The sequence below is a fragment of the Phaseolus vulgaris genome, chromosome 11 (assembly GCF_051622355.1).
Source record: "Phaseolus vulgaris cultivar YP4 chromosome 11, ASM5162235v1, whole genome shotgun sequence".
NCBI classification, from domain to species: Eukaryota; Viridiplantae; Streptophyta; class Magnoliopsida; order Fabales; family Fabaceae; genus Phaseolus; species Phaseolus vulgaris.
Genome location: NC_143508.1, coordinates 304,152 through 321,588, shown reverse-complemented (window position 1 = coordinate 321,588; position 17,437 = coordinate 304,152). Strand labels below are relative to the sequence as shown.

Below are 17,437 nucleotides of genomic sequence, written 5' to 3'. Positions count from 1 at the left end.
TCTATGGAATGTTTTCTTTGAATTATTCATGTCTTTTTTTAATCTCGATTATTTTTCTTAGATACTCGAGAGGGTGAAGTACCTGCAAAGATACTTCGATACTCAAGTTAAATGAGTTAAATGACGTAAATTTAGATGATCTAGTTCAGAGTTCAAAATAACATTATATTTCATTAGTATGAGGGTATCCTCTTATTTATAATGTTTTAGTGGACTTTATCTTGTGAGAATGATTAAGGTAGACTCAATGATCGTTTAATCATACTTTATAATTCTTCATCGAGATTAATGCTTCTAACCTGTGATGTGATGTGAATATTCTCTTTTACCGAAAGGCCGTTAGACCGTTTGGTAATCAACCATTCAGACTTTCAGAAACTTTGTTACTGACAAACACTTTAAAGAATTATAATAAAACTTGCTTTGAAGAATTCTAGTAAAACTTTATCGCCATGAAAAAATCGTGCGCTTTCGAGATATTCTTCGACTTAGCCGTTAAACCATGACTAAACATCTAACTTTACTTGAATTTTGGGTATAACACCACTTTTAAAATGAAGTATTTTTAAATAATGAACTTATAATACACTAAAAACGCGTGTAACTTAGGTATGCGAAACCAAGAGTCTTTTTTCTGAAAGTCATGAAAACCAAAAAAATTGAAAAGAAATAACAAGCTTTTTTTATTTATTTATTTGTAATAATTTAAATTGAGCGGCAGAAAGAAAGTATTTTCGCCGAATCGAGTATAAATATGCATTTAAAAAATTTATTCTTCCATGACCTTAGAAGGTTTTGTTTTCTTCTTTCTATTGGTTATTCGAAAGCAACTATTTCCCATACGTAAATTACAGTGCGATTGAAAAAGTTGCAGAAAATGTTTTAGGGAAGAAGAAGAAGTAATTTACGGTTGAGTGGAGAGTGGTGAGAGGTTATGAGAATGGCTTCAGGATTTGGGAAATTGGAAAAATTGAGCAGAGTTGGAGGAGCATTTAGGTTTGGGCAATGGAATCGGCGATATTCGAAGTTGAGCTACAGAGCAGCAACAGAGAGTGAGAAAATGGAAGAAGAAGAGGTTCCCACTTCTGGAATCTCTAGACCTCTCTCTGAAATACTCAAAGAGCTCAACAAGAAAGTCCCTGATTCTCTCGTCAGAACTCGCCTCGAGAAAGATGGATTCCCCATCAGATACATGCCCTGGTTCGTTTATTCCCTAACCCTAACCCTAATCTCTGTTTTCTTCGCTTCATCCTCATCCGTATTCATTCTATTGCATTTTTTTTCAGGCATCTCGTGAACCGCATTTTGAACTTGCACGCTCCTGGTATGGTATAATATGATTTTTCCCCCCCTTTTTTTTGTGCTTTTTAATAATTTGATGATACCTTGTTAATGCAATATCCAATGCTAGAGTGGTCTGGTGAGGTTCGGAATATCACCTATTCCGCTGATGCCAAGTCTGTCTCCGTCGTCTACCGAGTTACCCTTTATGGGACTGATGCTGAGGTACCTACTTACCACTTCACACTCTACAAAGAAAATCATTGTTCCATAGTCTACATTTCTTTTAGGAAACACTTCTATTACTAAAAACAAGTAAACAAATCCCTTGTGGTGTTTTTGGTTGTGTAGAGGGAGAAGTATGAAAGAGGAGAGAATTGATTTTGTGTGTTTGGTAGAGGGAAAGTAGTGAATAAGTGATTTGCTTCATCTACTATACTATTTCTCATGTATTTCTATTTATTTCTCTCCTTTCTTTCAAAATATTTCTACTCTGTTTAACCACTAAACATTTATTTTTTGTCACCTATTTCCATTTCCTCTGAACCAAACACATTAGTGATTTTGTCTGTGAAGCTAAAACTGTGCCTGCTCACATTTTCATTCTACATTGAAAACCCAACTGAACGAAGCATGCTACAAATTTAGCTTTGTCCAACCAAATTTCACCTGTCCTATTTCTCATGAACCAGCTGAGCTAGTTGTCTGGTTGGATGTTCTGAACCTGTTTATCAACAATTTATCAAGAAACGGTTCAATTAATTACAACAAGAACATAATTGAAAACTGGTTTTTCCCCAGAGTGGAATGTGGAAGGTCTTATGGGCAATTGAGCATCAATAGAGTGGATCCATTGATACAGAGCACTTAGATGAAAGGGCCACCATAGGGAAGTGCCGGTCACTGAGGTTCCACCTATTTCTGATGTCCGGTGTTGCCCAGCAGTGCATAACACCAATTTTCCCCGCCAGAATGTGAAAGGTCTTTGCTGTCTTGCAGCACACCATGGCCTTACTCTGTAGCCTGTTGATGCAATTTGGTATTGGTTCCTGGAATTGGAATGTGCAAAGCTTTTCGGATAACTAAATTGGTTTAGTTTGAAAAATTGTATCATTGGTTTAGATATTTTTTTAGTTCTAGTTTGGTTTGGTTCACAATTTTTTTGCACCTGAAACTGGCACAAAGGAGACCTAAAGAACATGTTTTATTACACAAGAGCTAAATTTAAATTTATAGGACTGTTAATTCCCATCGCATCTTTTCCTTTTTGACTTCATTTACCACCATCAAGGTTTTAAAAAACTGGAGGTTTCATTGAGTTTGAAAATGCAAGAAATTGCAGACCAATGCAGATGTTGCAGTCTTGGCTGAGAAAAGGGCCTGCCAACCGTTTTTGTTTTAACCTTGACCATCATCGTTGATCTTATGTTTTAAACTTGCTGCTCTTTTTTTCAGTCTCTGGGTAGCTGAATTTGAACATATTGAAATAATGTCGTTATGGTCATTCTGTCAAAATGACCAGATAAACTTCAGTTGCTTGTTAGTTCCTGTTGATTCTGTCTTAAGTAAACCCCTTTTATTTCTCTAGATATTTAGGGAATCAACTGGGACTGCTTCAGTAGACGACACAAGTTATGGAGATCCTGTACAGAAGGCTGAAGCAATGGCTTTTAGGAGAGCTTGTGCACGCTTCGGGTTGGGGCTCCACCTCTATCATGAAGATTCATCATAGTCAACCGATTCTTCAGCTTCACTGTTTTCATGATGGCCATCGTTTTGTTTTTTGCTTTTAGTCGATGATAACTTAAATGAGATCATACAGCTACATTAGTACCAGAGGGGAAGCATTTTGTTGTAACTTGGTGGGGACCTACTAAGCTTCAATCTCGGTATGTGGTTTACCAAATGGTTCTATGTTTTGAACATCTGCAATTATGGGAGAATTGATGTTCTATTACATATCTGATGTGGAACAGTGAAATATGTTCAAATTTTATTTGCCGTGCGATGTTCAGACTTGAAATCTTAACAATCGTGTGAGGTGCGATCCACTCCAACCAATGACCAATGACAAAATCAGAACCAGCTAATGTTATATAATAATGCATTCTTCCTGCATCTAATGATGTCACAATAAATTGGGGAAATGTGGTAGTAAAACCCCACATGGCAAAGGCACTGAGATTTTAAACAGTTAAGTGAAAGAAACAGCATATTCTATGATCAAAGTACAAGAGCATAATCATGGTTGTCTATTTCTCCAACAAATCAATGAACTGAAGGTATCATCATAAAAAAGTATGTGACGATGCAACAGAAAAGTGAGGTTAAGAACAGTGGATATACCTTTTTCCACAAGGGAATAAATTTCAACCCACAAAAAAAGCGTAGGAAAACACATCTAAACACCTTAATTTGTATTAATTTCATTCTACTGTCACCATCTTTCATTACTTTGTAATTTACAATAAACATTAAGTAGGCCAGAATCACTTGAAAATTGGCATTGTGGTTCATGGCTCTTTAAATGGGTTGGTTATGAAGATAATATGGGCCAAATCTAGTAAAATGGCCCACCAACCCATAAAAGATGGTGGGCCGGATCACTCTATCAGTACACTTTATTTTATAAAAAAATTGGGTTAAGTATTAAACTTTGAGATTTATACTAAATAATTTTTTAGGACTTTAATATTTTTTTAATTATAATAAATGTTGATTATTTTGAATTTTTGTTGGGTAGATTGAAAAAAAGAGCAACACAAATTAAAGTGAACAATTTTAGTTTAACCTATTTATTTCATGATTTAAGTGAGGTTAGTTAGCATCAACTCACAAACTACGAATTAATTTATTTTAAAACTGATTATTATAATTTAAAATTTTAAAAAGATATCATTTTATTAAAACATACATATTATTAAAGTTATATATCAAACGCTATATCTAAAAATTGAAATTAATTTTATTTATATAACTTATATGTTTTTTTAATTTATTATTTTTAGTCTTTCATCTTTTTAATGAATAATGCACTCCAATGGAAGTCAATTCTATAAAATTGGGGAAAAAAAAAAATCTCTTCTCCTATTTCTGATTTCTTATCTCTTTCATTAATTTGTATAAAATATTTGTGAAACTTTTTCTTCACAAAAACACAATTCTTGACTAACTTTACCATTAGTTTTAAAAGTAGCTTCCATAATTAAAGTTCCACGCTGCCCAGTAACATATATATAGCTTCTTCCAACCTCCTTATTATAACATATTATTTACTTAATTATATGGTCAAAATATATAATCTTTTGAAATATAATAATAAGTTACTTAGCTACCTTTATGTTTAACAATAAATAGTATGTATGAAATGTAAATGATATATGAATGTACACAGCAAAATCAAATCATGATGTTTATGTGTTATGAATAATTATGTGATTTATTTGAGAGAGATCTGAAGAGAAGTATGAATAGAGTTATTTAGGTTGTTTGAAAAATTGAGAGAAAAGAAAAGTTAGAATAGTTGGTGTGTGCTGTAATGGGTTGGCTTGGTCTTTGGCTGTACAATTATCTCTTTTCTTTTCTTTTTCTTCTGTGGTGAGTCCTAAACCTAAAGTTGGAGACAGCTACGAGTACCCCACATCCCAATTCTCATTATCTTTTCTTCTTCTACCCTCCCAACATAAACAACACCCCTCTTTCTTCTCTTATATCACCACACTGCCATTCCCTCCATCTCTATCTCTCACAATCACCTTTCCACCATTTTCACTAATCATTTCTTCAAACACACACTCACTAACTACAAACATAATTGTTGCATTCATAACTAAACCTAACTAAATCTGTTCTCAAACGGATTAAGATTGAGAGAACTATTATCTTTCTCTTCGGTCGGTCAGTCGTTTCGTTCTGTTCATCATCTCATTGAACAACTTTCTTTTCTTCCTTTCCTGTCTTTTTCTTTGCAAACTTCCAGTTTAAATGGTGCATGCAAAAGGGATTCTGACGCTTAAGTGAGATATTGGTATTTGATGCAATTAATGCATAATGATGACGTATATTTTTTTCGAAACTTGTGATTATTTATATGATTATCACGAGTCGATCGTTGTTGAGTCGGATTGAGATTTTGAATCATAATTAAAAACGTATTACCTAATGCTTAATCACAGCACCTATTAACCTTTTTTTCGAACACAATGACTTTGATGTGTTGGTTGGCATTGATCAGGTGTTGACACCTTCTACCATAGTCCAATTTCGACCGAGTAGTGACATCTTCTACCGACGTCCAAATCCAACCAATACAAAACCAAATTATAAAGATACCTTTAACATTTTCACCTCAATGACAGAAATTTTATAATAAATCAAACATGCTCAACTTGTTATATGTAAAAACTATGTAAAAGATCTACTAGCTAGCCCTCAGCCATGTATGTCATGTGAGTATTGCAGGAAACTAATTAGATAAACTTTTAAAGTGAACAGCATGCAAGGAAGCATCCTTCTTGGGGGAATTTTTAAATTTTGTTGACGCAAAGTCGGATTTTGATTATATGGGACCACATAGTTTTGGATTGTAATGCATAAGATGAGTGGTTCTCTCTCTGTTTAGAGAGGATGTTCACACATTCACATCTATTAAGTAGGACTACTTTTTTTTTCATAATAGAGAACTATTGAGGATTTTTATATGATATTCCATTAGTAGTTGATTTTAGAATAATGTGAATTTTAACTGTCATTTCACGGACAGACAAAAAATGCAATAGATTTAAAGATTCAACTTGTTGGTAAATAAGGGTAGAAACATGTTTATTCCAGGGGATGCAATGATTCTCTCTCACCTTTTCAAAATTCTACTAGAGTCTCAAGTTTTCTCTTAATAATATATTGAGCAGCAGATTTTGTTCTCCTAAACATGTTGGTTAGATTTTTTTTGTCCAATTTAATTACTTTTGGTTTTCCATCCTTAAGGCGATTTATAATTAAGAAGTGGATTATAAATTTAATTTAATCTCATAAAATCGACAGTTTATAAGATGAAGTTTGTACTTATTTATAGGGTGACTGACTTGATAAATTCAAGATTCGAAATGATTTTGATATCATATTAAGAACTGAACTTTAAGTCTAACTCAAATTCATAAAATCAATTTATATGATGAAGTTTTCCTCCACTTATATATTATAAAATACCATAATTTCTATGAGAAGTCGAAAACTTACCTATAAATGTGATTTGAAAAGGAAAAAATTGTGGCATATATGTGACTAAGAAGGGAAAGGGTTTGAAAGATTGTTATGTAAAGGTATATAGGTTGTGGTTGTAAGAGATGCATGGTAGTGGCAACAGATGGAGGTAGTTCCCCCATTCCCATACGCATGGAATCTAGGTCCATGTGAGCTGTGAGGTGGGCCTAAGTCACACTCGACCAAACATCAAACAAAAATGTTTCTCATAGGTTACTCATGCATCCTTGCACCATCAGAGTGCACTGTAATTAATGTGCATCACTTTTTTTTTTTGGTAAAACTGATTATTAATAAATAAAAATATGTTAAGCTGAAATAATAATGTTTCAAACAAAATATTGGGTAAAGACGGTGTTAAACCTATAACATTCAAAGTAGTTAAAAATTAGCGTATCATTTACCAGTATGTATCAGATGATCTTTTTGTGGAGTGTTTCTGGTATATATGGACCAAATCCTAACTTTTCCGCCAATAGTTATGATTTCATCATAATTGAATAATTAAAACTAATTAATTAAGATCTCTTAACTTGTGCTATAATAGTATTACGTTAGATACAACTCGAAAAAAGACTCATAACCATCAGAATTGGATGAGGCTCATAACCCTACAAATAATAATAAGAATACATTAGTAATTGTGATTGGGGTGTTGTATATTTGAGCCTTGGATATGGAGAGATTAAACATTCTTGATGTTTGAGGAAGAAGATGAGAAAAAATGAGATGGTGGAAGGAGAAATAATGATGAGCAGTGCATAAAGAGGTTTTATTAAAATGGGTGTCTGAGTGCAACTATTCCTCTTTAATTTATGCGACTTAATGTACTTTAATTCATACAACTTGTCAGTCACATATGTGCTCCACAAGCTAAACAATATCACATACACTTTTCTAACACACCTTCACAAATTTACCCTTATAATTCACCCTCTATTTACTGCACACAACCCCATCTTATTTAACTCAACTTTATATCATCAAATATTCAAGAAGAATTTCAATAACACTCTACTTTAACACATTTTTTTTTAATATATACTCTCTTTTATTTGTTCAAAATTATTAAAAATGAAATAATAATCTCATATAGTAAGTTAGAGAATATGTTATTACACTACAATAAAATTATTAAATAATAACTAAATTTAGAGACAAAAACAGTTAATTATTAAATTAATTAAATTAGATATTATTTTAAAGACAAAAATTTTATTGATATCTAATATGGTTTCTATTATTTATAAAATATTATAAATTAGTTATCAAAGTTTAGCTACTAATATTTTAAATTTTAAATTAGTCTCTAAAATACTAATAGAGACTAATTTAGAAATAAATTTGATAGTTAATGTTTAAAAACCAATTTAAAAATTATTTTATCATTTTTTATTAATAATAAAAATTATTTTAGATAACAATATTTTTTTAATTTATAAAATGATTCTAATCTAGTCAATATAATGATTAATTATTCTGATTTATAAAATTAATTTTTATTTAATGATTTTTTAGTGTTATTTAAATTTAAGAATTCTTATATTTTTTACCAACAGAATGATTCTTATTATTTACTTCAAATATTTGAATTTTTTAATTTTTTTAATATCTTATATTCTCACTATTGTTTTATTGAAATAGAACACATTTCAGGAGTTTATGATAATTTACAAAACAGGTTGAACCAACTCAATTAGATCTTGACATTATATATTATTTATTTTATACATTAACAAAAAATTAAAATGTGCATGTATAGATTCATACGAATATAGTAAGCATTATATTTATATGCAATGTAACCAAAAATTTGTATAAAGCAAGGCATTTTCCTTAAGACTGTTACTAATTAAAAGTGATTGGCATAATTAAGCTTTTACCGTTGATTAACCACAATTATCCGTTTGATGCGAGATTGGGTAGCACGCGTGTTTCAAAATTCCGACACAATGAAAACATATGTAATGTTGTCATGGTCAAAGTCACTTCATCAAACAATCTAAAAATTTATACAATAATTTTAAATATTAATTCATTTTAAATATTTAAAAAATTAATGTATTTTTTTAAATTGTATTAAAATCGTGTTAGAATAATCAGAAATTCAATAAATATTTTTTAAATTTGATATTTCACCGTGTTTTACAAGTATTTTATAAGTGTTATGTTCAATACGTATATCCAACACGAACATATCATTTAAAAAGCGTGTATAAAACCTCGTAAAACATAACTTACCAAAATCATGTTTGCAGACAAATAGTTCACTTAATTAGTAGAAGAAACTAGTTTCTTCCAATAACTAACTACAAAAATAAATAATTAGTGTACTTGTTCTATAAATTGTATTTTACTCCTAGAAATAACATTACAAACTATATTATTTCTTTTAACATAATTTATAAAAAATAATTTCTCTTCTTCATTTTAATTTTCTAATGATTATCCTCTCTGAAATAATTATACTTTCCAAAGTCACTAATAACCATACACTATTTATTATTTACAACCACTTCTCATTCTATATTTTTTACTTATTTTTAAAAATACAACAAGACACTGCGTTATTTTTTTTATACCTCTTGTGATTTTTTTTATCACGTTTCTGGTTCTTTGAGCGTCGTGTATGACTTTTCTCCTTATTAACTTTTTATTCAACCCTAATCCTAAATTCTTTAATTTATATTTGAGTTTAATTGTTTCAAAGAGATATTTTTTTTACATTTATTTTTTCATTCACAAAATTCAAACTTCATTTCGCTTCAGTTCATAAAAGTCGGCCTCCTTTAACATTAGTCAAATTAAATACAGCATATTTTTTAATTATTATAATGTTCTCAATTTCTTTTCAAGTGTCACATTTAAAAAAAAAATCATTTTTAAAGTTGAAAATGAAATTACTTACTGTTATCATTCATAGTTTTACTATTCACCTAAAATCTTTAATTTATATATATATATATATATATTAATATAAAAATAATAGAATAAAATAAAATTCTAATAAACTTTTTTTAAAATCAATTTTTTTATATCCATTAACTTCTTTGAAATGGCCTAAAAGGACATTTTTAAAAAGAACTAAAGGAGTATTTAAAAATATTTAAATGATCCACTATAAATTTTTAATTCAGAGTGAAGTGACATTTGTAAGATAAAAAGAATACTTTATTTTTATTTGAATTGAAATGTCTTTTTTATTGAGTTGAGATGTCTTTTTCTGTAAGCTTTAGAGCAGTAAGTGAAGTTGGTTGTGAAATACTCTTACGTATTTTGCTTATTTACATTATTATCCTTAGTAAATACGGAATACAGTTTTAATACTTAATTACTATATTATTGACGGCTGAATCTAATCTCCTTCATTATTCTGGAATGAATTTATTTATAAAGCTTATAATTGTATACATAAATTTTTATTATTAATTTATATAATTTATAATTATATAAAATATTTCTTTTAAAGATTTTACGTTATATCCATATTTGTATTGTTCTGACCTCAAGTCGTTGGATAGTATCGTTAGGATCAATCATCGTGAGGTATTGTCCGCTTTGGAGGTTTGTGTTTCGTCACGGTTTTGTCCTTAAAAGACTGAAAGGGTGAAGGGAGGAGAGAGTATATAAACTGTCATTGGCCTCAATTCCTAAGCTATGTGAGACTGTATTGACATATGAGAACAAGGCCCCCAGTCGAGGTCTAAGGGGAGTGGATCCCCTAGTTGAGGGGCGAAGGAGCTCTTCAGTCCCATGGTGGACGCCATTGTTCCGACCTCAAGTTGTTGGACAGCCGACCTCATATTGTTGGACAGCATCGCTAGGATTAATCACCGCATCTGAGATATTGTCCGCTTTAGAGGTCGATGCTCCATCACAATTTTGTCCTTAAAAAATGCCTCGCAAAATGAAGAGATGAGAAAGATTCCTAAACAATGTGAAACTATTATGTTTCAAATGTCTATACTACATTAAAATTCATATATTAATTTAAAAAAAATGCAAATAGCGTTAATAAAAAATGATCGACGTGGAAAGGCAAGTATACGCGTGTTTTGTGAATGACAGGCCGCCATTGGAGAGTTGACCGTTGACTTCCCTCCAAAACACTGTTGGCGCCATTTTCCGTTCCGTTTGGAGGCAGTGCGGTTCAAAATGTAGGTGGTGGAGGGGCAAATAGGTAATTTATGGAAGATAAGAGGCTAATAATGTACCCCACACCACACCTCATGTCTCCTCAAAATAATAGAAAGTGCAAAGACGAAGGAACATAATAATAGTTGCTGCATCATCCACTCCCACGCCCCCATCATTGCGCGTGGACACAACACACACACTTATTCACACCCACCGGTTCGCTTCTCCTCCAAACCCGGTCTGCCTCTCTCACTCGACCGCTCCTTCTTCATTCTTCGCCAAACCCAGAGACAAACCTAAATTACCAAAACCTCCTTCTTTTTCTATTTTTCTATTTTTATTTTTCAAGAAAAATACTAATATATATTGAAACCAAAAGTTTTGTTAAATTTCTCCTTCCATTTATAGAGATTAAAACTCACCCAAAATATGTATATTTCTACAAATTTTATTTGTTAATAAATAAGATGTTAGAAAGAGAGTGTAGAATTTTTTTTTTAAAAATTTTCTTGGTAATAAAGTTGCTTGTGTCATTTTATATATACACAACAAATTTAAAATAACCTACAACTCTTTTTATTTTATATTTATCATTCTACTATTAAATCTTATACAATATCCTAAATATATTTGTAATTAGGTTTAAAATGGTAATAACCCAATTTAGTACATTTTTATTATGTTGATTTATGCAGTTTGAATTATAATAAAACATTCCTTTAAATGAGTAAGCTTGGTAGAATAACAAAAAATTGTGTAAAATATATTGATTGAATTGTTAAAGAGTTAGTAAGTGGTATAAATAAATAAAAATGCATGGCACATAATTAATATAATGATAAATATAATTAAATGCATAAGAGGTAATGGATGGAAGGAGAAGAAGCATAGGGTTTGAGATTTGATATTCTTAAAGAAGAGAAAAGAAAATTGAGATTGAATAATGGAAGAAGGTGGGGGCTGTTCTGTATATAATTCATGTCCTTATTATGTGAGGCCCTTTCCTCTTTTTCCAACTTTTGCTTTCTCTCTCTCTCTGACCTAATTCTCTCTCTTCTCTTCTCTTCTCTTCCATTCTCTTCTCCACCAAGCACCACCACAACCTACACAACATCCATTTCTCATCTTCTCACCTAGATCTCTTTCTCTATACACTCATTGTTTGACAAAAACACAAAATAACAGTGGGAAGTTTTGTCATAGCTCACCTGACTCTAGCTAGTGGATAATAAGATTTTAAGATCAGTCACCACAACAAGAGAGAGGATTTAACTGTTTCCATTGCTTCTCTGGATCCACAAAGTTCAACATGACTCCAGTTAATTTGGCAGGCCAGTTTGGTGACACCACATACACTAAGGTCTTTGTTGGAGGCTTGGCCTGGGAGACTCAAAAGGAGACCATGAAGAAGTATTTTGAGCAATTTGGTGAGATCTTGGAGGCTGTTGTCATCACTGACAAAGCCACTGGAAGATCTAAAGGCTATGGATTTGTATGTTCTTATCTCTTTATCTCTTTTTCTTATATATCTTTTTCTTATACCTAATTCAGTATGCAACCTTTGATAATATCATTTCATAAACTGATGCAAGTTTTAGGCAGAAAAAAATTGAGTTGTAGAAGTTGTCCATATATCATTTCTCATCATTATATATCAGTATCCACCTAGATCTCAACTCTAGATGAAGCAATATACTATATCACATGTTCTCTTTTACAAGGAGAACTTCCTTTCTCAATTTCATCTTCCTTAATTTTCATTCTCTTTGCTGACTGTGATCGAGTTCATGTTCATTATTTCCATTTCAGGTTACATTTCGCGAACCAGAAGCTGCCATGAGAGCTTGTGTAGATGCTGCCCCTGTAATCGATGGTAGGAGAGCTAACTGCAACCTTGCTTCTTTGGGAGTCCAGAGATCTAAGCCTTCAACCCCAAAGCATGGTTCGTATAGATAAATCTACATCTCTTTTCTTCTCTATCACCTAATAATCTCATCTGATCTGAGTTCTTATCTGAATTAAGGTCTCATGAGATGATGCACATAAGATATCCCATGAGTTGCATAAAATCTTCTACTTTTAGTCTGTCACTGTTGAAAGATGCTAGCTCTCACATTTCTCAAACCATTCTCATCGATATACCCCACGCAGAAGCTCGTTAATGGATATTCCTCCCGAAAATTATTAGTGTGTTTGAGTGAAATCCAAGTCATGATATCTGTGTCGAAATATTCTTTGATAAAAATGGAAGACAACACAGCTAAATGACAGCTAAGATTGAATATTCTTCCAGAGTGGAAAGTTCTATTGTGTTTTATCCAAGAGGGTGTTTTATTTCATGCATGTTTTGGGAAACAAATGCAAGAAAACATGTCCCTATGAAAGCATTTGTTCCCTTTAGTTATTTTTCATCACTGCAATACAACCTAATCTACTATACTATACTATACATGTTCTTATACATACAGTTATACATACGTATACGTATAGTAACATAATTCTGATGACATATATATGTATATATTGAAGTGAAGCATGTTTATGAATTAGTAAAGAAATGAGATGTGTTATTGCAGGAGGAGGAGGAGGGAGGAACTTGAGAGTAATGGGTTCTTTTCAGACAGGATTTGGAGGAGGAGTGGGATCAGCTTTTCCTTCAGCAGCAACCTTCCCTCATTATGCCATCCAGCAAGGGATACCTTATAATGTTTATGGGTATGAATCTACTTTTGCTCTTTATAGCAGCAGCATGCTACTTCTTTCTCTCTCTCTCCAATGTGGGATCATGGCACGTGCATGCCAACTCATTCACAACGAAACCTCCCTAACATATTCATCTCTATTCTTTTCACATCATACCTAAGACTAGAGAGAGATTTTGTGTCAACTCTCTCTCTTGTGCTCTTCTGCTAGGGCCAAACAAAAAGGACTGTGCACATCTGTAAATCATGTTTCGCGTCCTTTGACCTTTATCTGCTTTGAATTCTCCAGATTTAATGTATGACCAATGTCGAGTACTAGGTGGTGGAGTACTAGGTGGTGCTGCATGTAAACTCCACATGCACCATGGCTCCACATTCTCCAATCACCACAACCACAGTTTTATATCATAAATATATATAATAAATGATAAATTTATAATTAAATTATATAAAATAAATATTAAAAATAATAATATTAAGAGTAAATAGGGTTGTTAATATATATTATTACCTTCTCTTATTCATGCACCATCTCTCTTATGCTTCAGATTCTAACCCTTTCTCTTTGGTTATTATTTTATACTTATTTTCAGGTACTCTCCTTACTCACCGGATTACACTTACCCTACGGTTTGTACAGTTCACTTTCACTTTCACTTTTTTTTACTTAGGATGCGTTTTCATGCGTAGCTTTTAGGACATACAACCTTTTCACCCTCAAATCAAACTATTAACTTTCTCTCTCTTCTTTTTAGACCTAAATAATAATAAATTAAGAAGTTATTTTTTTTATATAATCACATTATAATTTTTAATATTATTATTTTAATAAGTTGTATAGTATTTTAAGAATTGTTAAATTATCATTATCCTTTAACACTGCATTCAAATATATTTAGATTTCTAATCACAAAAGTAAATATCCTCTTAACTAGTACCAACAAAACCTATAAGATCCATTCCATTTTTCGTGTTGCAAGTATAATGAGTTTATTAGTATTATGAAAATGATGAAATATGCATACGTCTGTGTCATATAACGATAAAGTTATTTTTTATGAACTAAAAAAATTAAATTTGATTATAAATAATAAAAACTAAATAGCGTGAGTAGCATAATAAATTAAAGTAATCCGTGATTATAAGAAATAAAATAATTTTGTGTTTACATAATTTCATAAATATATACATCAATGTTGACAACTTACTCTATTATATAATTTGTGATTCATTATATGAAAAAAAATATTTTTATTATTTTATGTAAAAATTGAAATTTAATATAAGTTGTTAATATATCACTATGTATAATAAACAAAATGAATGAAAGGAAGTAAAAAGAAGAGAGTAAGTAATGGGGGTAGGGTGATAATTGTGTTGGAGGTTTCACTATTTATGTGGGGATGAAGTTTTTGTTGGACAACACATAATTGTACCCTACAAAATGCGGAAATGAGGGTGTAAGCGCATGCATACGCAGTGTTTGTATAATTGATTCCTTCCCTTGGGAGAAGCAAACCAGTAATGAGTGGCTAGGCTCAGTCAAAGTGTTACCTGTGCTGTCTTTTCCCCGCCAATATTTTTTCTTTTCCTTCAAACACCACCTCAAACTCAAAAGCGGCTTTGTGGTCCTTTTCTCAGTCATGTGCTATGCATACTTTCACACTCTTCTAAATTCAACTGCTTCTGCACTGCACACTCAATTTTTTTAATCAAAACCCTTCCTCTTGCAAATGCTAGTGGTCCATCTTTTAATATTAAACAGATTAATTTAATAGGATCACAGTGAATGCTTGTTGAAAATTTAGAATAATACTGGTATGAAAAATGAGAAATGGAATGCATTGTGCAGAGCTACTATGGTGTGTATGGAGGAGCAACAGCTCAGTACCCAGTTTATGGAAGCGGGCCAGGAGGGATGATGACGGGTGCTGCAGCTTTCTATCCGTATCTGCAGTACGGAGGAGAAGGGAGTGGCGGCGGCGGCACAAGCGGTGGCTATAGTTCCGGGCAGGGTTACGGCGTGAACTATGCCCCTCACCTGTTTCAGTATTCTCCGATTGCTTCCACTGCAGCAGGTGCCTATGCCCAGCACTATGGAACACCCATGTCTCTTGCTCCTTCCCCTGCCTTGCAATCAGGTTTGGTTTCTGCTCCTTTTCTTCCATTGCCATTCCCATTCATCACTGATTAATGGGGCGCTAACATCTTTGACAGTGTGTTTCGCTGTGCCGCAGGCGTGACCATGTCCCTTCAAGCTCCAATTCCTCATCGCTAGAGACTCATCTCAAACTAGCTATGTCAAAACTTCCCAGTTGCTTCTTGAAGTCTCTCGTCATCATCATCATCATCATCATCAACCTTTGCCCTGACCATGGTGCTCTGTCTCACACACACCCACTCTTTCACTAACACAATGCAAAGTCCATCGATGGCATTTGGGCTTTTCCAGCATTATAAGAAGCCCCCCATAGGGGCTAAAATGTTCCTCCACATGTGGAGAGTCATGCATTTCTTTTTCTCAAAAAAATGTTGCATCTTGAATGAAGGGTTCCCTGAGGAGAACCGCAGAACCAACAGGAGGTGGCTATAGGAAATAGCTGGCTCACTTGTTGGAAAAAAAGAATAGCAAAGCTTGGCCCTGGAAAGGCCAAGCCCAAAGAACCGTCTTCTTAACTTGGACCCAAGGGGGGCTAAGTAAAAGTGTAGAATGGTTTGAAAAATTGTAAATGGGAGCTTGCAGATAGGTAGCTCATCAACTAGAAATGAAGTTAGTTCTGCAAAAATAGGTATTCCCTCCAATCACTGCTAATCACCTCCGCATGAAGAGGAGTTTTTAGCAATCATGGACATTGGATGTCCCAGCTTTTTTGTATGGTAACATCTAGCTAGTCTTAGGCATTAGTGTTAGGATCAGTCATGTCTTTATAAATATGCTTTATCAATTTTCTCAAAAAGAGTTTTAACCAACCAATCAATTCACAATCTTCCCTTTTGGTAAGGGGAGAGAATATCTAACTACTGTTTTTTCTCTTTCTGGTTTTTCCTGTAAATTGAATGTGGCTAAACTATGGAGTTTAAGCCCAATCCACTAATCCTTAGGAGGGATAGTGTTTTATTTTCCCACTTAGCATAAGTAGTAGATTTCATCATCATGTTGAGAACTTCATCAATGGATGCAGAACTCAAAACACTTGCATGTAACCCTGGGAGATATTTTGGTTCCCTCGGGTACTTCACTTACTCACCAACCATGGTTAGGACATAGGTGAATCTCCTCACTCTCTGTCTCTCTCTCTTTCTCTCTTCTCCCTGCTTTTCTATCTGAGATGGACCTTCATACTCTCTCTATTAATTATATGTTTAAGCCTATATGGTTTGGATTGTAATTAGGAATACTAAAGTAGGAGGATTTCATTCTCTATCCATGGTGGATCAGAATGGATTTGCTACTCATTTTACTATGTCTTTAATTTCATATTATGCTTGCTTCTGTTCAACCTATGTCAAGATAAGCAGATCAACTTAATTCTTCCACCATATCTTCAATCAAACATATTTTATTTATTATATGCTATCTCTGATTTTGTGCTAAATGTAAGGTTAACACATAGCTCTTATTTATTAAATCTTGTTGTAATCCACTTCAACCTCAAAACTAGTTTTTATTTTCATACCCCACACAGCATAAACAAACCTTTCAAGACCCTCGTAGTTCATCAAAACGCCTTTGCATACTACTGAGAGACTTCTTTTTGCTATTATAGATCCATGCTTTAGATCATCTAAAGCACACTTGTATGTTATTATGTATTATAAATTAATTTAACAAATAGTACTTCAGAATTTTTTATATCGAATTATTGAAATTTAATAGTTCTAATGTTGTATAAGGTCATATTTCATGGAACTTGTAATTTATTCTGTAAGATATTAGAAGGATGTGTTGCTTCAATTCTATATTCTTTTTCAAGATAATTTCTTACATCATATGAATTCTAAAGATCTTAGCGTGTAATTAATTCCTTGATGATCAAATTAAAGTCCTTCCATAAAAC

At 32.5% G+C, this 17,437-nt stretch overlaps 2 protein-coding genes across 5 annotated transcripts; both read left to right on the top strand.

Annotated features, from left to right (window-relative positions):
* The first annotated feature begins 741 nt into the window (after positions 1-741).
* RAD52-1 (cobalt ion binding protein) lies at positions 742-3,282 on the top strand. Of its 3 annotated transcripts, none has more exons than XM_068635973.2 (4): positions 742-1,200; positions 1,287-1,324; positions 1,412-1,506; positions 2,870-3,282. In XM_068635973.2, the coding sequence occupies exons 1-4, from the start codon at positions 935-937 to the stop codon at positions 3,011-3,013; spliced, it is 543 nt and encodes a 180-aa protein (XP_068492074.2). In that variant the 5' UTR covers positions 742-934; the 3' UTR covers positions 3,014-3,282. The 3 variants fall into 3 exon arrangements, with proteins under 3 accessions (XP_068492074.2, XP_068492079.2, XP_068492076.2); XM_068635978.2 differs by having other exon boundaries at positions 779-1,200; positions 1,287-1,329; XM_068635975.2 differs by lacking the exon at positions 2,870-3,282 and adding an exon at positions 2,083-2,273 and having other exon boundaries at positions 779-1,200.
* Positions 3,283-11,537: 8,255 nt separating this feature from the next.
* LOC137822955 (RNA-binding (RRM/RBD/RNP motifs) family protein) lies at positions 11,538-16,879 on the top strand. 2 transcript variants are annotated; one of them, XM_068628101.2, is made up of 6 exons: positions 11,538-12,169; positions 12,487-12,619; positions 13,254-13,392; positions 13,973-14,009; positions 15,232-15,520; positions 15,597-16,879. In XM_068628101.2, exons 1-6 carry the CDS (start codon positions 11,987-11,989, stop codon positions 15,620-15,622), a joined length of 807 nt encoding a protein of 268 aa, XP_068484202.1. In that variant the 5' UTR covers positions 11,538-11,986; the 3' UTR covers positions 15,623-16,879. The 2 variants fall into 2 exon arrangements, with proteins under 2 accessions (XP_068484202.1, XP_068484131.1); XM_068628030.2 differs by having other exon boundaries at positions 11,550-12,169; positions 15,617-16,879.
* Positions 16,880-17,437: the final 558 nt, after the last annotated feature.